Here is a 21,590-nt window from a genome sequence, read left to right as displayed (position 1 = left end):
CACCATACTTATTCTAGGATTGATTATTTCCTAATTGATAGTCAGTTGATCTCACTAGTTCTCTCTTGTGATTACCGGGGCATAGTAATATCTGATCATGCCCCTGTTGTGTTATCCATGAACTTTCCCGATGTCTCCCGATACAAGAGACATCTCAACTCTCCTGACAGATAAGAACTTTTTGAAATTCATGGCAGAGCAAATAATATTCTTTTACCAAACAAATTCTACACCTGGGATCTCCACCCTGGTAATATGGGATACATTAAAAGCCTACCTTAGGGGACAAATTATTTCTTATACCGTTAACCTGAAGAAAAAGGCACATGCAGAGCGGCTTGAGTTGGCCAGTCAAATTAAAGAAATAGATCAGCTTTATGCTAAGTTCAAAAATCCTGAGCTGTATGATAAACGAGTGGAGCTCCAGGCTAAATTTGACCTCCTCTCGACATATTCAATTGAACGCCAGCTTTTGAGGAGTAAGAGTTTGTTTTATATTCATAGTGATAAATCGGGCAAGATGCTAGCCAACCAGCTGAAAGGTGTCCAGGCAAAACGGCATATCACAAAAATTCGATTGGATAATGGTAACATCACTTCTGACTATTCTAAAATTAATGATACTTTCCGGACTTTCTACTCTCAACTCTATACTTCTGAAGCTCCACAAGATAGTACTCTGATGGAGAATTTTTTAAACTCTTTGAATATTCCTATGCTTTCCTCTGACAATAGGATGAGATTAGATTAACCTATTTCACAGGAGGAAATAGAGGCAGCCATTTCTTCTCTGCAGTCTGGTAAATCCCCAGGATCTGACGGTTTTCCTGTTGAATTTTTTAAAGCATTTTCATCGCTGCTATCACCTCAATTATGTTTAGTTTTGACTGATTCCCTTATGTGTGGTAAACTGCCTTCATCTTTTAATGAGGCATGCATCACCCTTGTCCCAAAAAAAGGTAAAGATCCTGTTGAATGTTCGTCATATAGGCCAATTTCCTTGTTAAATGTTGACGTTAAAATTTTAGCCAAAGTTTTAGCCCGTAGGCTGGAAAATATTATACCCTCAATTATATCTGAGGATCAAACCGGCTTTATAAAAAATCGTTATTCCTATTTTAATATGCGTCGTTTATTTGATATATTATATTCCCCTTCCGGTCAGACTCCTGAATGTATCCTCTGTCTAGATGCAGAAAAGGCATTTGATCGTGTGGAATGGGAATATTTATTTGCAACTTTAGAAAAATTCAATTTCGGATCTAAATTTATCTCATGGATAAAGCTATTATATCTGTGCCCGTATGCTTCTGTTCTTACTAATTCACAACAGTCACAACCCTTTAATCTTCAACGGGGAACACGTCAAGGGTGCCCCTTAAGTCTATTGCTTTTTGATCTGGCTATAGAGCCACTTGCTATTGCACTTCGAAGCTGTGGGGATGTTTCAGGTATCTGGAGGAGAGGAGTTGAGCATAAAGTATCCCTGTACGCAGACGACTTGTTGATTTATGTGTCAAACCCGAGAATATCTCTGCCTTCCATGATTTCAATATTTACTCAATTTGGTAGTTTTTCAGGATATAAATTGAACTTGCACAAAAGTGAGTTGTTCCCTGTGGATGGAGCACCAATTTCTGAATATTCTAATTTCCCATTTAAAATGGCACAGGACCAATTTACTTACCTGGGTATAACAGTTACAAGGAAGCACAAATGGCTCTTTAAAGAAAATTTTCTTACGCTATTGAATCATACAAAACAGTCCTTGACACAATGGTCCCCTCTTTCTGTATCTTTAGTGGGGAGAATTAATTCCGTTAAAATGAACGTACTACCTAAATTTTTGTATCTGTTCCAGTCAATACCTACCTTTATTCCTAAATCTTTTTTTGTTTCTTTAGGTTTCTTTAGGGCAGCGTGTGGCTCAGTGGGCTAAGCCTGTGTGCCTGTAATCACAAGGTCACCGGTTCAAACCCAGCCTCAGCACATCTGTGGGTCCTTGAGCAAGGCCCTTAACCCCCAGCTCCCTGGGCACCCCAACAGGTGGCTGCCCTTCACAGACAACTTACTCTATGAAAAAGAGCAAGTTGAGGGAGGCGTAAAAACAATTTCCCCACGGGGATCAATAAAGTATCAATTATTATTATTATTCAGATATATCCTCTTATATATGGAGAGGAAGGCATCCCCGTTTGAATAAAGCTCATCTCCAGAAATCTAGGCGTTATGCAGGCCTGGCTTTGCCTAATTTCCATTATTACTATTGGGCAGCTAATATACGCTGTATTGCGTTTTGCTTCTATTCCCAAAACAGATAATTCTCCATCCTGGGTGTCATTGGAATTGAATTCAGCTAAAGAATCTTCTGTTTTGGCACTTCTTGGATCCTCACTTCCTTTAGCCCGAAACAAGTCAATTGATAATCCGGTTGTCTGGCATACTGTGAGAGTATGGGCTCAGATGAGAAAACACTTCAATTTAACTGGTTTTTCTCTTTTGAGTCCAATTTTATCAAATCATCTTTTTCAGCCCTCCTTATCCGACCCTGTATTTTATGATTGGCATAGAAAGGGAATTGTGTGTTTTAATGATTTGTTTTTCAACAATAGCTTCGCATCTTTTACTCAACTTTCTGATAGATTTGATCTCCCAAATACTCATTTTTTTAGATATCTGCAGATTAGACACTTTCTCAAATCTCTAATTCGGACTTTCCCTGAGTCACCAGTTATGAATGCAGCTGATATGTTTCTTACTTTGCAACCAACGCGCAAAGGGTTAATATCCGTTATTTATGACAAACTGGCTGGTATGAAATGTCCCTCTATTAATAGAATCAAAACTGCTTGGGAACAGGATTTTAACGTGTCATTGAGTGAGGACACTTGGGACTCAATATTTAAGTTGGTTAATTCAACATCTTTATGTGCCCGCCATTGTCTTTTACAGTTTAAAGTTGTGCACAGAGTTCAAATGTCCAAAGTCAAACTATCGCGTATTTACCCGAATGTGGATCCCCGCTGTGACAAGTGTGGAAATGAGGATGCTTCGCTTAATCACATGTACCGGTCGTGTCCTAGTCTTGAAGAATACTGGAGGGGGATATTTCAAACCCTGTCCTTAGTCCTCAAACAGCCTATACACCCCGACCCTTTAATCGCGCTCTTTGGCCTCAGTGATGCTGATACATGTCTGACCCCGGTGAAACGCCGGACACTATCCTTTGCTTCCCTTCTAGCCAGACGTGCAGTCTTACTCAGATGGAAAGGTGCTGCTCCACCCACCCATGCTCAATGGATGAGGGACCTTATGTCCTGTTTAAGCCTCGAAAAGATACGCTACTCGATTAGTGATACCAGTAAAGAATGTCAGAAGGTATGGGGGCCCTTCCTGGAGTATTTTTCAAGTCTTCGGTCTCAGACTCCGTCAATTAGTAATACCCAGTAAGGTTCCAGAAACAATATTGTCGTCGTGTTCTTTTTAATTAGTCAATCTGGCAAGAGGATGGGGTTATTATGTGGTAAGGTTTTTGGGTTTAGAGTTGCACACCTTGTTATCATTACTGTTTTTTGAATATGTCTAAATTATCTTTTTTTTCTATAATACTCTACTGCAATGTTATCTGATTTCTTCATGCAACCCTTTCAGAATTGACTTATTTAGTGAGGTCATATTTAGTGAGGTCAAATTTAGTGAGGTCATATTTAGTGAGGTCTTTTGAAATAACGTGTGTGCTTTTTGTTTTGTTGCTGGTGTCTTTCTCAGGTTTAAAATCAATAAAAATATCTTTGAGAAAAAAAAAATGTTTATAATTCATTGCTAAATATGGTAAGCAGAACAATCTTTCCACAGAATAAAAAACAATGTATCAACTTGCATACAGTTTTTTAAATTTTTACTTACATAGTATTACATAGCATAGTAATGTAGTAGATTTCCAACCATTAGGAATACTGGGGATGGAGAATATAATGAAAGTATTTCTGAGTGTTTACTTATGAATTGTAACTTTTTTATTACTATAGCTACATGGGTTAGCTATAGTAATATTTCATGGGAGATCTGAAAATGTGTTATTAAACTGTGCCGTTACTCAATAAGAAATGCTTCCAGTTACTTGATATGAAAATAAATGACAAAGGCAAACCTGTCTGGATGTAGGAAAAATGAAGTTACTCATTAGACCATATTACTTTTTTCCGTTGCTCAGGGATCCAGGTTTTGTGCTCCGGGCAGCAGCTGATGCATCTAGCACTTTTAAAATTATTACAGCTCTTCAGCAGAGATTGTTATTCCAAATGACCTGCTCTTCACCCTTTTGTGCAGATGAATGAGTCTTGAGAAAAGGCCTTTAATCACAGGTTCATCACTGTCGTGTTTTCTGCATCTAAGGAGTCGGGGAGGAAGCGTTGCTGAGATCCACAGGCAGCCACACTGTGGGGGATTAATGTGCTTCACCACTTCTGCTCCTTCAGATATCAGGGCAGTGCTGCGTAAGGTAGCCCTCAAAGCTCAAAGTGAAGCACAGGAAGGTGGCGGAGCAGCACGGGGACGTCTATGTGGTGAAGACCCTCAGCCACCTGAGGGACTATTCCTTCTGCTTCAGGCTGAATGAGGAGTTTGAGGAGTTCACCAAGGGACTGGATGAAAGGCATTGCAAGGTATGGGAGAGAGCAGCCAACAGACACGATTTATTTCAGAATTGTTTGTACTGTAATGCTATCCACACCTTCTGATTAACAGCTAAAGCCATGAAAGTGAATGCGAAAGTTCAAACAAGGAGACCTAATGAACGCCAGCGTGTCCAATCACAGCGGTCCAGGTTTTATATAAAGAGTAAATCTAACCCACTTCTTTAACTCCTTTACAGCTATTCGTTCTCCCGCCTCCTCCCCTCCACCTCCTTCGCCTCCTGCCTGGTCGCCCGGCCAGATCTGTCAGCTTCTGAGTCGATGGAACCAACGATCAAGAGACGGGCTTCGCCAAATCACTGTTCACATGCTCATTTAAATTTGTTCAACAAATAAACACTTGTCAACTATCTATTGAGGTCTCCTTGGTTGAAATCACAGGTGCCTTAGATATGCTGTTTGCTGCTTCTTGCCTAAACGGTAACTAATAGCTTTGCTCGGGCTTCGTCCGGCACTCATCAATGCAGTCGCCATGATGCAGGCAAAGCACATGATCATTTGCTGACCTGTTCCTGTCCATCCTCGCAGTCAGTGGTAAGATGGGAGAGTAACACGCTGGTTTGCATACAAACGGGTGAGAAGATGAACCGTGGCTGGGCCCACTGGATCCAGGATGATAGACTTCACCTGGTAACAGCAACAGTCTTTGTAATGCCATTAGTAATGCAATAAAGCAATACTGAAAGCAGCATTTCTGCTAATTTAAATGTATCAGATTTAACCAACAAGCACACAATTACTATTGCAGAGATATTTTTTTAAAACATTATTCAGTGGATAGCACTGTCGTTTCACACCTTCAGGAACAGTTTGAATCTTGGCTCCACAACATGTGTGTAGAGTTTCCCCATCACAACCCTGTCCAGAATGAGTGATTGAAAATGGATAGGTGATTTACAAATGTATTCCCCTGTATTACACTGTAGGTTGGCCATGAATGCAGGTGAAGAATATTTGTTTGCTGGGTTTAAGTACTGACTCAGATATATTATGATGTTTTTTCAGTGATGAAGGGAACATTAATGTAGGCATGGCCTTCAGAGCCACATGTGTTGTATTTTTACTAGACAGCAACAGGTATGTATATCATATTTCAAATGAATTGAATATAACTTTTAGTAGTTTTCTCTTATTTTTTTTTCCTGAAACTCAGATTAACACTTCGAACAGCTGTGTCACATATGAATAGATCTGTCTTTTTCCTTTCCAGGAACTGTTCTGTGAAGATCAAGTCTGCAAACAAGTTTTCAGAAAGAATGCTTCATCATGCACTGAAATGTATGAGGCATTTTTTAAAGCACCATAGAAAATAGAAAAAGAAAATAGTCATCATTATATAGAATTTGTTTAAAGAGTATTTTTTCCTGTCCATTCCTCAAATTGTCAGCTAAAAGTCTTGTTTGGTTAATATAAGCATTATTGTGTTTCCAGTCTTTGGATTATTTCAGTACATTCGGCGTCTGACCACCTTGTGTTTCCCATTTGCGTTTCTGCTTTAGTGCTCCTTGGGTGTCTGTTATAGACCGTCTCAGGACGGGCAATAAAGTGCGTGTCTTCTCTGGCAAGCAAGTCTCAGTGTCTCTGCTCCATCGGTGCCTCGATCCGCCCAGCACCGAAATGTGTTTTCATCTCGCCGTCAGTGTGCCTCTTTTGCTCAGAATCAGCATCGCAGTTGAGTGTCACGCATCCACTTTGTTTTATGGTCCAAAAAGACCACCTATTCTACAGTTAATGCTTTAAACAGATTCTTTGAGTAGGGTGAACTATGCAAAAGTGGGACACTTTTCGGCAAATGATTTAGAAAAATGTCTTGAAAACCATTTGTGTGGACATTTAGACAATCTATAATCAATATTTAAGAGTTAAATGGGATAAAACATAAAGGGGCGCTTCCCATTTCTTGATGAGCTTGTTTAGGTAAAGTGGGACAGTGGTGTTTTTATATAGAGGCAACATATTCTTTAATTGCACAAAGCAATATTGACCAAACCATAAATAAAATCATTGTCTTTAAATCCCCTTGAAACATTGCTTGGTATATTTTGCCGACAAAAATTAATATATATTTTTTTGAAGAATGTGCTTTATTTTTTAAAGACTATTTCCAGCTGTCTTTTACTAAAAACCAACATCTTAAACAATATAACCCATTATATGCTTCTAGAGCCTTATCTTTCGAAAGAGTTATTTTGTTTGTCGGTCCACTTGCCGTGCGGTCGCGCTACACATTGAAATTCTGAGAACATCCATCATAAACATCTCACACAAATGAAGACAGTTGGTGAAGACCAAGCCCCATTGTAGCATCATACACTGTTTGTTTTCTTAAGTTGTTGATTTCTTTAAAGTAGCATAGGGCAAAGCTTAAATGTCCCACTTTACCTGATGTCCCACTTTTGCTTAACTCACCCTATTATTATACAGACGTACAGGTAAAATGCATGCAACCTATTTTGAGACTATTTGACTTGGTTTATTAATTACTAGTAGGCTAATTAAGTAGCAATTATAATTAAGTAGTAGTGCACGAAAGCTCACAATTAAGTTGTAATGGAACTACTTCGAAGTTCACCTGTTGTCCATAAAAAAAAAAAAGTCGACTGCGACCTCGTTTGACCCTATTTTAAATGTTTTTGTATGTGAGATTCGTAATATCGTTTTCACCGAGGTGATCTGAGTAAGTTTGTGTGGGTAATTCAGCAACCAGCAATATCCATCAATATGTCCGTTAACATCAGTGGTACCTGGGACATGGTCATTAATGTTAATTTTGATGCCTATATGGTTTCACTCGGTGAGTATGACGAGTTGAACTACTTTTCCCTGAAATGTAATTTTCTGACTTCGGGTTCCAGAATGGAGTCTTCTTGCACATTTAGCTGTCGCCTGGCTGGTTCTGTGTAGCTGCAGTGTTTAATAGACCTAATATTGGATGTCACTAGTAACCAGGTCTTATGGAATATAACCCTAAATGTGTCGCCACTAAGTGGGTCACGTAACAAGGGATCCACACCAGTCCTACTGATTTGTGGCCATTTTTGTGCTTCACAAGAAAAAAAAATGGCAGCCACTCTGTACACACCGGTCCACTCATACACGCAAACATACACACAGTCTGAAAACACAGTGTCCGAGGGGGCGAGCAAAAGAGTAATCCAGTAAACAGGCAGGAGATCAAAAACCAGAAATACAATCAAACCAAAGCAAAAGTACAAAAGGGCAAAAATCAGAAAAGCAATAACCAAAACTGTCAAAGTCAAACTGAACTTTATTGTCATCTTTCCGTATACAAGTATACGGAATATATACAGTAGAGATTCTGTGCAAGACAAGAAGAGTGCAAATGAACTGAGAAGCATTTTAAGTGCAGTAAACGCTAACAGCTTTCTGGCGCAGAAGCAAAGTGCAAAGTAAGATTGTTTGTGCAAAATGATTTTTTGTGCAAGTACGGTATGAATAAAATATATCTATGTGCAAATACAGTATAAATACAGTACGATACATGTGAAAATACAGTATAACAACGTATAAGTATAATATCAGAGGGCATATATGTAGCAGCAGGGTCAGTTTAAAATGTAAATTTTTTTTAAAAAAAAATAGGAAAACAGTGTAGGTCAGGTGGGTTACGAGAGGGTTGAGGTAGATTGGAGGACCCTGGGGGGTAGCATGGTGTTGAGAAGCCTGACAGCCTGAGGATAAAAACTGTCGTGCAGCCTGGCTGTGATGCTGCAGATTCTCCTCCTGGATGGCAGCAGGGTAAACGGTTCATGTGAGGGTGTGAGGAGTCCTGCACAATGCTGCAGGCTTTTCGAACTGTCCTTGTGGTGAATGTGTCTTGTAGTGAGGGCAGTGGCACCCCGATGATATTCTCAGCTCTTCTAACTATCCTCTGCAGGTACTTGCGATCGGAAACGTTGCCGTTTCTGTATCAGACGGTGATGCAGCTGGTTAGAACGCTCTCAATGGTGCTTCTATAGAACGTAGTGAGGATGGGAGGGGAAGGCTCGCTCATTTCAGCCGCCGCAGGAAGTGTTGTCTCTGCTAGGCTTTCTTGGTGAGGGAGGTGCTGTTGGTCGTCCATGCAAGTTCCTCGGTGATGTGCACCCCAAGGAACTTGGTGCTCTCCACAATCTCCACAGCTGAGCCACTGACGTTAAGTGGAGAATGTGCAGGACGTGTCTGTCATACACCATAATCAAACCAATAAAGTAAACCAATAATAATCAAGCAATGAGCAGAGCTCTCGAATTGTCTTCGGCTTTTCAGGTCAAGGAGCCGGAAATGACGGAGGGTGCATTGGTAAGTCCTGGGCGGAGCAAAGGCCAAACGGAGGGCGTGCTGCAGACGAGACCTGTGGGCGGAGCCAAGCTTGCAGCGGCGCGTAACAGGAGATCCCAAACAAATGGGAAGGTAGAAATGGCAATATGACGAGGCTACAGACGGGCAGAGTGGCAGTGGGGGGGCTGGCCTCAGTCATGCTTCCCTGCATGTTTCTGCAGAGGAGCCGACATAACATCTGCGTTCCTCTGCTCATTCTCAGCGGTGTAGAGGCGCCGCTGCCGGATGTAGCTGAGGACCGGTTGAGGCAGCAGGTTCTGCACAGTCTGACCACACTGCAGCATGCGGGGGATGTCTGCGCTCGACTCCTTGACCGTCGACTCGCACACCATGTGGATGTTGTGGAAATGTGGCCGGAGGTCGTCGGAGCCCTGAATAATGGCCTCCAGGTCGGATCCATCGTCGGTGATGCACACCAGTCCAAAGTTTTTGATGATCTCCTCGATGTGCTCGGGCTTCCACAGCCCCGGCACCACAAAGGAGTTCAGCATGTCAGCACCACAGAGAAGCATCAACCGTGGCTCGTCACGAAGACAGGAAGCATCGACAGACATAGACATGGATAATTCACTTGGCAGTGGATAACTGAAACTAAATTCCACCAGCTTGTGATCTGAGATTCCAACGAATGAACCAGATGTACCGTCATGGTTCTGGACGGCACGGGAACGGGAACGAGGCATGGTGCACAAAGAAGGGGCGGACGACCCACTTGCGGCTCCAGCAAACAAAACAGGGTTTATTAAACAAAACTGAAAACACTATAAACACAACTAAACCAAAAAGACCACAAGGGGTCAAAAACAGAAAGGGGAATAAACAAGACTAAATAACAAAAACCGAATACACGCAGAACACTGAAAATATCAAAACCATCAACCAACGATAATCATAAACATAGACACGACGCGACGAACCAGCGGGGAACAGAACAAAAGGCAGGAACTAATATACTACAAGGGTAACGAGACTAACACAGGACAGGTGAGGCTAATTAACAAAACCAAGGAAACAGGGCACAGGTGAAACCAATAAACTCAAAAGGAACTGAAAACAGGGAAACTAGGAACTGACCAAGGAAACGGAAACTAAACACTGGAATTAAACATGTAAAGACACAATCAGGGGCACAAGGAACATAACCAAAACCAACTACAAAATCAGACATAAGAACTAAAGGAACTCAAATGAAACACTAGGGAGCCAAAATACCAAAATAGGAGGTGGGATTCAAACACACGACAGAAGGATACTCAGAACAGAAGGGTATACAGACAACCACATGCTCAACACATTGAGCCACAAGACCAGACAGGTAACAGGGGAAACTCAAAGACAAAACATGAAGGACGGGATGACCAGCAATGCCTGCTGGTCAAACGGGGAAGGGACACGGAAGGAGCACAGCAGGGGCCGACCCTGACATGTACATACATTCTGTACACCGGTGGAACAAACAAGATCCAAGGTATGACCCTTATCATGCGTTGGAAAATCAATATGCTGCACAAAACTGAAAGAATTCAGTACTGAACACAGCTCACTAGCCGATGGACAGTCAGTATCCACATGAATATTAAAATCACCAAGCAAAATCACAGCGGTAGACATGCCACAAACAAGACTAAGCATCTCATTGAGATCAAGGAAAAAATTAGGGTGAGGCTTCGGAGGTCTGTAGATTAATATGACGTGCAACGGAGCCTTTCCAGCAATTTTACAAGCCAGATATTCAAAGGATGTAATCCCATGAAACTAAACAATTGCGGTTTTAACACAGTCACGGTGTATCACGGCTAGACCACCACCCCTGCCCGTCAGACGGGGTTTACATAGAAAACTATAACCCAGAGGTGTAAGTCGATTTAGGTGCAAGTTATCTTCTGGTTTCTGCCATGTTTCCACAAGCAGCAACATGTCCAGATTTTTAGCAACAGTCAGGTCGTTGAGGAAAGCAGTCTTATCCGTCAGCGACCTACAGTTCAGGAGCGCACAGCGGAGAGTGTGTAGTCCTTCGTTATGCCAGTCTAGTTCCTGGGAGAGCAGTTCCTGCCGGTGATGCCTGGGAGCAGATGTTAAAGATCAGTTCAGCCAACAGGGGGTGTAATAGTCAAAGGAAAGGACTCATAGTTGAAAGATGGGGCCCTTCTTTCACCCTTAGGGCGAGCTCACCTTAGCACTTTGACTGTCTCCAGCCATTCGGCCTGCCTGCTCTCCCAGCTGTCCACCTCAATCCAGCTGTGGTTCTCTACCGCCAGCTTGGCCATTTCCACCCGATGGCTGGCCTCGATCAGGCCCTTCTCGTTGTAGCCATCGCCCACTGGTGATGTGATCCCCTTCACAACTTCATAATGTCCTGGGGAAGCCAAGCACAGCACAGGTGTCCTTTGTTGAGTATGGTTCATACTTTTTAACAAAGTAAGTTTCACATTTAAACTCTGTGGAGCTAAAAGTTAACACGCTATGAACCAGCAAAGAGGCTGGGTATGTCATACTTAATGTTCCCAAAAAATTACAACTTTTTATATAAAAAATCAAGTTGGCATAAGCATTTTGTTAGTAGCTTATGACAGGCCAGTGCGCCGTGTATGAAGGCTAGCAGGCGGAGTACCTTTGATCTGCAGGTGCTCACGTGCCAGTTCAAACATGCGCAAGTGCATGTTTGTGACTGGGTTGTAGGAGCCACAAGACAGCAGCACCACATTGGTTTTCTTTGGTACCTGCAGAAAATGCATTGGGAAACATTACAAAATTACACTACATGTAGTCACATGCAGTTTTCTGAATGGGCAGAAGGACAGGGTCCAGTGACAGCACCAGTCTGCTAGTGACCTTCCAACTATCAGCCTAAGGTCTTAACCCAGTGAGTGATACACCAAAACAAGCCAGATGCTTCAGCTTCTTACTCCAACTTCTTAGTTTTATAATAATGTTTCAGTACTTAATCCAACAATAATCCGTAATACTCCATTGAATATTTCCCTCAACAGAATTCTGAAAGTGATTTCCATAACAGAAATCTGTTTATAGATAAGGACATAATGCACCACACTACTGAGCAACCTTAAATTATGCATTTCAGTTGCGATCCAAATTACAGCACAAGTGACACTTTTTGTGATTTTCAAAGTGATCACCCAGAGGAAAAGAAAATTAGAAAAGAGCTCTCAAATATATTTCCTTTATTTCTCCTAGACAAGTATGAGGTCTGTGAGAAACCATAACGAGACTATGGCTTATTTCTCCTGTTTCTCATTTTATTCTCCTGAGCAAAAAGATGCACAAAATCTCAAATTAGACTCCTTTTAAGTTTCAAATGAGATTTCATCAAGGTCTAAAATAATTCTCATATTTTCTCAGCTTTTGTGTCTCTTTTTGATCTCAGGCAGAGAAAACCAAGAGTGCTCCCTATGAACTTATTCCATTCTCATCCCAACTTCTTTCCTATGTCTCGATCATACTAATTTCTCTGCCTTTAATGCATATATAATAATATCTTAAGTTGATCTCATTATCCTCCACACAATTTGTTTATAATTTTTAATATTCTGTTATAGGCTGAATGAATTCAAAATGACTTTATATGCTGCAAAGCTGGTATTGGTATAGTTATTGGTAATAACTATATTTTCTGTAAGTATCCCATGAGACATAATTCAGTTATGTTTCATGGACCACCTCATAAAACAGAGTTTAAGGCTACATTCACACTGCCAGCCACATTGTTCAATTCCGATTTTTTGCTCAGATCGGATTTGTCTATCTTGACGGTTCACATTCATAAGTACATGTGAACTGTATCATGAACGCATCAGTCCTCCGAAACGTCACGCATGCGCACATTGATACGTTTTTACACGACTTTTTACACGGGTAAAAAGCTGGTCGTAAAATTGGCACGTTGTGCGGCCGTGACCGCTGAGCTAATTCGAGTCTTTTGCCTCTTTAAACTTTGACTTCAGGCTCTTTATTTTTCTTTGGCATTGTAGCCACGTGGCAATTATTTCAAATACTACTATATTACGATAGGTTCCTTCCATTTTAGTTTGAACAGATTCATTTCCCCAAATAGTTTCATTTGCGTGTCCACACAGCCCTGAAAAGATCAGGGGTGAGTTTCCCGAAGCGTTCTTAACGCTACGTCGTTCTTAAGTTCTGTGTTAAAAGATATAACTAACGAACGACGTACTGTAGTGTTAAGAAGGCTTCGGGAAACTCACCCCAGATCTGTGTCACATTAAGGCAAAAAATCCGATTTGAGTTACTTCAGCATGGCAGTGTGAACGTAGCCTTAGACTCATTTGTCAGTGCGATATAATTACTATTTCAACGCAGTGCAATTTCAAAATAAAATCCGTTCTTATATATTTTTTTAACCTCCTGGTTGGCTCTCACTTAAAGTTTTCTATATGAAAATGTCTTCCATTTTGCCACCTTGAATCCTCACACAACATAGGCCTGTTACGCAATCATTAACAACAATAATAATTTGTAAGAAGATATGTTTAGTGTTCAAATGGCCTTACTTTTTGAGAGGAGGGGTGGATTGTGTTCGGAGAGGGGAGAGGGGCAGGCACAGTTTTGCAAGAGACGGACAGGGTGAGGAGAAACAGGCGGATTAGCGGCTCTACGAGTATAATTTTAAAGCAACTTTAACTATATCGATATAAACGATATTGTCTCATCATATATCCCGTATGAAAACATATCGACATATCGTAAAAAGTCGATATATTGCCCAGCCTTAGTCAATAGTCTATACAGTATATGTGTTTAAAAAAAAGACTTATCCCACTACCATTGAAATTCAATATTTGTCCCTGAAATCTAGTCGAATTAGATGTGCCATGAAATAAAAATACTGAACTAAAGTAAAAGTATCTTAGAATTGTACTTAAGTACTTGAGTAAATGTACTTATAATTAGCCTACTTATATGTACATACCATCTTCCCACTGATTCACCAGTCGCAGATACTTTTTCCTACCTCTGAGTACAATCGAATTCAACATACCTACACTTGCGTACTACTACAAAAATTTAATTATTCATTCTTGGGTAAAAGTAATATTTAATGGCTTTATATCCACTTACCGCTTTCTGAAGTTGTACAAACTTGGCGCAAAAAGCTCTGAACTGTGAACCTTCTGGCTGATGTACTGTATAGGCACAATGTCAGAATTAGAAAATGTCATTGGTGAAGAGCGCTATCTATTACACATGGTGCATCGTGATTGGTTAATTTACAAATTAGGCTGACTTAAGCTGTGACCGTTAAGTGAGCGCGAAAGATGCGAGGGACGAAGGAGAGAGGTACTGCCTCGTAAAAGAAAGAAAGATAATTTTTTGTTGAATATAATTTGAGTGAAGTTTTGTATTTATGTTGGTTACAATACTTTTTGAAATCTGGTCGGCATGTGCGGCAAATAGTAATTACTGCAGGCTGTCTTCTGAAGACTGCGGGAAGCCGACGACTTCGGCCGAAATACTCTATTTTAATGGAGGTTGTAGCTTTTCAGTTATAGCTGTAACTTAATCATTAGAATCCGACATATGCAAGATGCGTTGATTTTCGCACCCATTAATCACAGGTTTGTAACTTTGGATAGGTGTACAGTACGTACGCCTAGCTCTCAGTTGGTCGCGAGCCCTGCTGAGATAAATAGGGTCGCTGGCTTATTCGCGTATTAATCCGTTAATGACGTTAAAACTACGGTAGAAATTTTAAGAAGCGTCAAGATTTTATTGTTAAATAGATGAGAAATTAGTTTTTGTCTTGTTTCAAAACTGGAATTACAATTGCGTATTAAGACTAACGAATTAATTTAGCCATCAATGTAGGGCTGCACATATTGAAAAATTACATCGCAGTATTTCATAATGTGATTAGGCCTGCAATTAAATGCTAATTGGAAAAGTAAAATCCTTAATACTGTAGATTTATCAAGGTAATAATTATGAAAATCGAGCCGGCCCAGCAAATATGTTGTTATAGAGCTAAATAGAGTTAGAATCAATAAAACATAATCGCCATTTGAGCTAAAAATGTGACTTTGTCGAGGTAAAATAATAAAGGTTAAGAGAACGTCACTATCTATCTGAATATGCATTTCTAATCTAACATGTTTGTTATATGTAAACGATTTTTGTTAATTAAAAATCTTTTTAAAAAATTCGTAGACGTATTTTGTATAAGTAATAATATTAGGTATGTTACAATCCCCGCGATCGGCGGCGGCCTTTTTCTCCAGCTGCACCTGCTGGGCGCTTGATACGTTGCTCATGGGCTTCCCCCAAAAACTCGGCTGTGGATTGACTGTTTTTGGGTATTCCATGGTGATTCCCTCTTATGGTGTAGAGGAGAAACCCCTTTCCTGGCTCGTTTTCGAATTTGTAATTTATGTTGAGATTTTCGTGCTTTCCCGTCGTTTCAAAAAATTTGGTCCACTTTGACGTGCTACAACTACTCATCGGATGAATGGACACTGATATAATGTCAATGTCTTTTCTGTTATAATATGGTTAAATTCAGTTCCAAAACTGTGTAGCAAATGGTATCAACCAAAAATTGCTGCAACAACTTATGAGATGTACTTTTAATATTAAATTAAAAGAATTGAAGCTGAATTAACATAAGAACCACTTTAAAATTGAAATACTGTACTGTTATTCACAGATTGGAATGCCTGCCAGGGGAAAAAGATTTGCCCAAAAGAGCACGCTACCCACCAAAGAAGATGAGACTTTATGAACAAAATCCTGGCTCATCCAAAGATGACCAAGATGGTAATTGAATTATTCTTACATTACTGCACAACTCTTTTATACTATTTCTTAAAATCTTTTTATTTTAACTTTTAATTTTGGTGATATGGCAACCAAAATCTTAGATGATACCTAGTATCTAGGGTGGGGGCCACAGTGGACTGAGTGCACTCTACCTGGTAGCATACATGAATTATAAATAAACATAAGAAGCTGTTTCATTTGCAGCATATTAAATCATTGTAACATTATATACTGAAATAACAGACCCAAAGCCAACTAACATGGACATGCCCATATTCATATGATTTGGGCTATGATAAAACACTGTTTCATACAACATTGTCTGACAACAGGCACAGAAATATGCTAATGGAACCAACTATATTGTGAATTTGGCTGCAACAAAACCATAAAAGTAATGATGGAGAGCAGGAGGTTGAATGCTGAGTAATAGGCTCTGGCTGCAGTGAATTGGGTCTGTATCGCACAGGAAAGACGGCAGCTTTCTGTTGATTTTAACTTTTATTGTGAACACTGGTTTTCCTCAGTACTCTGTATACTACCTATCTCCCCATACTCTGAGATGATGCCATCGTTCATCACGTTGTTTCATTTTGAACATTGTGATATGACAGTTCATTAGGCATCACCCTACCCTGTTTTGAGTAGTTTATAAATTAAGATGTAGTAAAATCTCCATTATTCACTCTGTCTTCATTTTAAGGTCTTTTTGTGTTTTTGACATTTGAGGATGGATACACTACAAAAATTTTTAAGGCTTTTTAAGAATTTTTTAAGGTGATATATTACAGAAAGATGATAAACCCATTGCTTGCTTCAGAGATCTGAAGCCAGGAGATGTAGTACTGGCAAGATGGTCTGACAACAAGTTCTACAGTGCCACAGTGGACTATATTGGAACAGCTGACAAGACGGTGGATGCTAAGAAGGGCACAAGGAAGGACATAAAAACAAAAGATGCTGCTGCTGAGAGATTCTACAACCTCCCATCACTGCCTCAGGTAGTTCAATCCACCTCTGCACAGCAATACCCAATTTCTGTGGCGTACAGTGTCAACCAGCCTCCACCTATTCAGTCACCTCTGCCTTATAAGCTACAGTCCCAGCCTCCACCTGCTCAGTCATCTCCTTCTACCCACCCACAGTATCAGCCTCAACCTACACGGTCATTGCCTGTTACTCAGCCATTGTACCAGCCTCAATGTTCTCAGGCAATACCAATGACCCACACACAATACCAGTGGGTGGGTTCTGTATTTGGTAGGATTTGGAGCGTTTGCATTGTAGTGATGGACACTAAATTTGTGGTAATATGCTATTCATCTGTTAAAAATTAATGTGCCAATGTGCAAAGTGTTGTAAACTTGGCTGTTTTAATAAAGGCCTTAATTGTTTCAGCATTTATAAAAGTGTCCATTACTGTAATATTGATTTTGTGTGTATGTGTGGGTGTGGGGATTTGTTTCTCCGTAGTGGCTCTAGTACTGCTCATTTTCTTTTACTAAGGAGAAAAAATGAGCCATTAATAAGACTGAGTTGAGTTTAGTGAGCCATCTCCCTTAAGTCTCAAGTATGACTCCTGTTGCTAGTTGTCCTGTCTCATCTATTTCTCCTAGTGAATTTTAGGAGAAACATATCAGAAACAAACCACACAAAATGGAAACTAAAATGAGGCTGAAATCAGAATCTCAATTTTGTTTCCTGAGCTGTAGAAGAGCAAGCTTTGAGCAGCAAATTTTTGCTCTGGGACGACTGCCTATCCTAATTCGAAGTTATTGTGAACATGAATAGAACAGACGTAGTTTCATCGCATATCTCATATAAAACAAAATAAAAACTCTAACGCTTTACTACCAGAACATCAATCAAAGCGGAAGATAATAGGTCTTGTTGGCTTTTTGCCCAAACGAGATACAATCCCAAATGAACCGATCATCTCCATTTGTAATCAACACATGTACAGCACTCCGTGTATTTAAGCACTCGGGCAACAAAATACCTCATCAAAGCTCCGTGCAGTGTCAGCGCACTTAGCGCTAGCGATGGGACGTTTCCGAGACATTGTACTTGACCAGCAGTTACAATGTGACTGAGGACACTGGAAGCTTCGAACGCGTGCATGCACTTTTGAACCCAGCTCCAGTAAACCACGCCCACAGTCGTGTGACGAACTTAACTGCGTGTGCGGACGAATCAAAAAGACGGAAAGCAATTGCCATGTGACTGACGTTGGAAGCTTCGAAGTTCTACAACTTGTTTTTGCTATTTCGTATGGAAGACCAACGAGGGCAAAAATGACATCAAATTTGCACGCCTTTAGATGCAAAAAAATCAACATGTCGATTTTACATATGCAAAAAATCAACATGTCGATTTCGATTTTCCCTGGTAGCTGGTTTTAAGTTTGGTATGTAATATATCGACTGAGTTCCTTGTACCTCGTTTATTTCTATCATTAAATATTATTATAAAACTAAGAAGTTGGAGTAAGAAGCTGAAGCATCTGGCTGATAGTTGGAAGGTCACTAGCAGACTGGTGCTGTCACTGGACCCTGTCCTTCTGCCCATTCAGAAAACTGCATGTGACTACATGTAGTGTAATTTTGTAATGTTTCCCAATGCATTTTCTGCAGGTACCAAAGAAAACCAATGTGGTGCTGCTGTCTTGTGGCTCCTACAACCCAGTCACAAACATGCACTTGCGCATGTTTGAACTGGCACGTGAGCACCTGCAGATCAAAGGTACTCCGCCTGCTAGCCTTCATACACGGCGCACTGGCCTGTCATAAGCTACTAACAAAATGCTTATGCCAACTTGATTTTTTATATAAAAAGTTGTAATTTTTTGGGAACATTAAGTATGACATACCCAGCCTCTTTGCTGGTTCATAGCGTGTTAACTTTTAGCTCCACAGAGTTTAAATGTGAAACTTACTTTGTTAAAAAGTATGAACCATACTCAACATAGGACACCTGTGCTGTGCTTGGCTTCCCCAGGACATTATGAAGTTGTGAAGGGGATCATATCACCAGTGGGCGATGGCTACAACGAGAAGGGCCTGATCGAGGCCAGCCATCGGGTGGAAATGGCCAAGCTGGCGGTAGAGAACCACAGCTGGATTGAGGTGGACAGCTGGGAGAGCAGGCAGGCCGAATGGCTGGAGACAGTCAAAGTGCTAAGGTGAGCTCGCCCTAAGGGTGAAAGAAGGGCCCCATCTTTCAACTATGAGTCCTTTCCTTTGACTATTACACCCCCTGTTGGCTGAACTGATCTTTAACATCTGCTCCCAGGCATCACCGGCAGGAACTGCTCTCCCAGGAACTAGACTGGCATAACGAAGGACTACACACTCTCCGCTGTGCGCTCCTGAACTGTAGGTCGCTGACGGATAAGACTGCTTTCCTCAACGACCTGACTGTTGCTAAAAATCTGGACATGTTGCTGCTTGTGGAAACATGGCAGAAACCAGAAGATAACTTGCACCTAAATCGACTTACACCTCTGGGTTATAGTTTTCTTTGTAAACCCCGTCTGACGGGCAGGGGTGGTGGTCTAGCCGTGATACACCGTGACTGTGTTAAAACCGCAATTGTTGAGTTTCATGGGATTACATCCTTTGAATATCTGGCTTGTAAAATTGCTGGAAAGGCTCCGTTGCACGTCATATTAATCTACAGACCTCCGAAGCCTCACCCTAATTTTTTCCTTGATCTCAATGAGATGCTTAGTCTTGTTTGTGGCATGTCTACCGCTGTGATTTTGCTTGGTGATTTTAATATTCATGTGGATACTGACTGTCCATCGGCTAGTGAGCTGTGTTCAGTACTGAATTCTTTCAGTTTTGTGCAGCATATTGATTTTCCAACGCATGATAAGGGTCATACCTTGGATCTTGTTTGTTCCACCGGTGTACAGAATGTATGTACATGTCAGGGTCGGCCCCTGCTGTGCTCCTTCCGTGTCCCTTCCCCGTTTGACCAGCAGGCATTGCTGGTCATCCCGTCCTTCATGTTTTGTCTTTGAGTTTCCCCTGTTACCTGTCTGGTCTTGTGGCTCAATGTGTTGCGCATGTGGTTGTCTGTATACCCTTCTGTTCTGAGTATCCTTCTGTCGTGTGTTTGAATCCCACCTCCTATTTTGGTATTTTGGCTCCCTAGTGTTTCATTTGAGTTCCTTTAGTTCTTATGTCTGATTTTGTAGTTGGTTTTGGTTATGTTCCTTGTGCCCCTGATTGTGTGCCCCATGTTTAATTCCAGTGTTTAGTTTCCGTTTCCTTGGTCAGTTCCTAGTTTCCCTGTTTTCAGTTCCTTTTGAGTTTATTGGTTTCACCTGTGCCCTGTTTCCTTGGTTTTGTTAATTAGCCTCACCTGTCCTGTGTTAGTCTCGTTACCCTTGTAGTATATTAGTTCCTGCCTTTTGTTCTGTTCCCCGCTGGTTCATCGCGTCGCGTCGCGTCTATGTGTATGATTATCGTTGGTTGATGGTTTTGATATTTTCAGTGTTCTGTGTGTATTCGGTTTTTGTTATTTAGTCTTGTTTATTCCCCTTTCTGTTTTTGACCCCTTGTGGTCTTTTTGGTTTAGTTGTGTTTATAGTGTTTTCAGTTTTGTTTAATAAACCCTGTTTTGTTTGCTGGAGCCGTAAGTGGGTCGTCCGCCCCTTCTTTGTGCACCATGCCTCGTTCCCGTTCCCGTGCCGTCCAGAACCATGACGGTACATCTGGTTCATTCGTTGGAATCTCAGATCACAAGCTGGTGGAATTTAGTTTGTTATCCACTGCCAAGTGAATTATCCATGTGTATGTCTGTCGATGCTTCCTGTCTTCGTGACGGGCCACGGTTGATGCTTCTCTGTGGTGCTGACATGCTGAACTCCTTTGTGGTGCCGGGGCTGTGGAAGCTCGAGCACATCGAGGAGATCATCAAAAACTTTGGACTGGTGTGCATCACCGACGATGGATCCGACCTGGAGGCCATTATTCAGGGCTCCGACGACCTCCGGCCACATTTCCACAACATCCACATGGTGTGCGAGTCGACGGTCAAGGAGTCGAGCGCAGACATCCCCCGCATGCTGCAGTGTGGTCAGACTGTGCAGAACCTGCTGCCTCAACCGGTCCTCAGCTACATCCGGCAGCGGCGCCTCTACACCGCTGAGAATGAGCAGAGGAACGCAGATGTTATGTCGGCTCCTCTGCAGAAACATGCAGGGAAGCATGACTGAGGCCAGCCCCCCCACTGCCACTCTGCCCGTCTGTAGCCTCGTCATCTTGCCATTTCTTTTTTTTTTTTTTTTTTTTTTTTTTTTTTTTTTTTTTTTTTAATATTGCCCACCACCCCCCCCCCTCTTCGGAGGACAACTTTATTTTACATTACATTCAAGAGTAAAGATTGTGGCCGCTCCGAACTCACCAGTACCGTGGAAAAGGAGAAAAACAGGGGGGGTACAAAAACAACAAGCGTAACAATAACAGACATCAATCACCATGGGGAGAGGGGGAGAGAGGAAAAAAAAAAAAAAAGGTATACAGAAATAACACTAATAATGTAGGCGGGATGGAAAAAAGATGAAGTATAGGGGAATACAGAATACAAACAACCATAAGAAACATAACACTCATCAAACAACAAGAATTATAACAACATCAGTGATACTAATAATAATTAATACAAATCGGTATTATACATATGTAGCATACACACACGTAATCGTACCGTTATATATGTATATTTCAATTCCTAAATCTATAACATACCCTAAAAAGT

At 41.1% G+C, this 21,590-nt stretch overlaps 2 protein-coding genes and 1 long non-coding RNA gene across 3 annotated transcripts; 2 read left to right on the top strand and 1 right to left on the bottom strand.

Annotated features, from left to right (window-relative positions):
* The first annotated feature begins 3,844 nt into the window (after positions 1–3,844).
* On the top strand, positions 3,845–6,468 carry LOC140582384 (uncharacterized). Its single transcript, XR_011985325.1, has 4 exons — positions 3,845–4,664; positions 4,874–5,324; positions 5,700–5,771; positions 5,905–6,468. It is a non-coding gene; the product is annotated as an uncharacterized lncRNA (long non-coding RNA).
* Positions 6,469–7,944: 1,476 nt separating this feature from the next.
* Positions 7,945–14,442, bottom strand: LOC140582239 (nicotinamide/nicotinic acid mononucleotide adenylyltransferase 1-like). The gene is made up of 5 exons (XM_072706464.1): positions 13,981–14,442; positions 11,647–11,755; positions 11,208–11,391; positions 10,803–11,097; positions 7,945–9,793 (listed from the first exon to the last, which is right to left on the bottom strand). Exons 1-5 carry the CDS (start codon positions 13,981–13,983, stop codon positions 9,167–9,169), a joined length of 1,218 nt encoding a protein of 405 aa, XP_072562565.1. The 5' UTR covers positions 13,984–14,442; the 3' UTR covers positions 7,945–9,166.
* Positions 14,327–21,091, top strand: LOC140582238 (nicotinamide/nicotinic acid mononucleotide adenylyltransferase 3-like). The gene is made up of 6 exons (XM_072706463.1): positions 14,327–14,348; positions 16,602–16,825; positions 18,458–18,566; positions 18,822–19,005; positions 19,116–19,183; positions 20,591–21,091. The coding sequence occupies exons 1-6, from the start codon at positions 14,327–14,329 to the stop codon at positions 21,046–21,048; spliced, it is 1,065 nt and encodes a 354-aa protein (XP_072562564.1). The 3' UTR covers positions 21,049–21,091.
* The last annotated feature ends 499 nt before the right edge of the window (positions 21,092–21,590 follow it).

This window comes from Paramormyrops kingsleyae, chromosome 24 (genome assembly GCF_048594095.1).
Source record: "Paramormyrops kingsleyae isolate MSU_618 chromosome 24, PKINGS_0.4, whole genome shotgun sequence".
Lineage (NCBI taxonomy): Eukaryota > Metazoa > Chordata > Actinopteri > Osteoglossiformes > Mormyridae > Paramormyrops > Paramormyrops kingsleyae.
The sequence above is the reverse complement of the archived record's forward strand: the minus strand, read 5'-3'. Positions and strand labels throughout refer to the sequence as shown.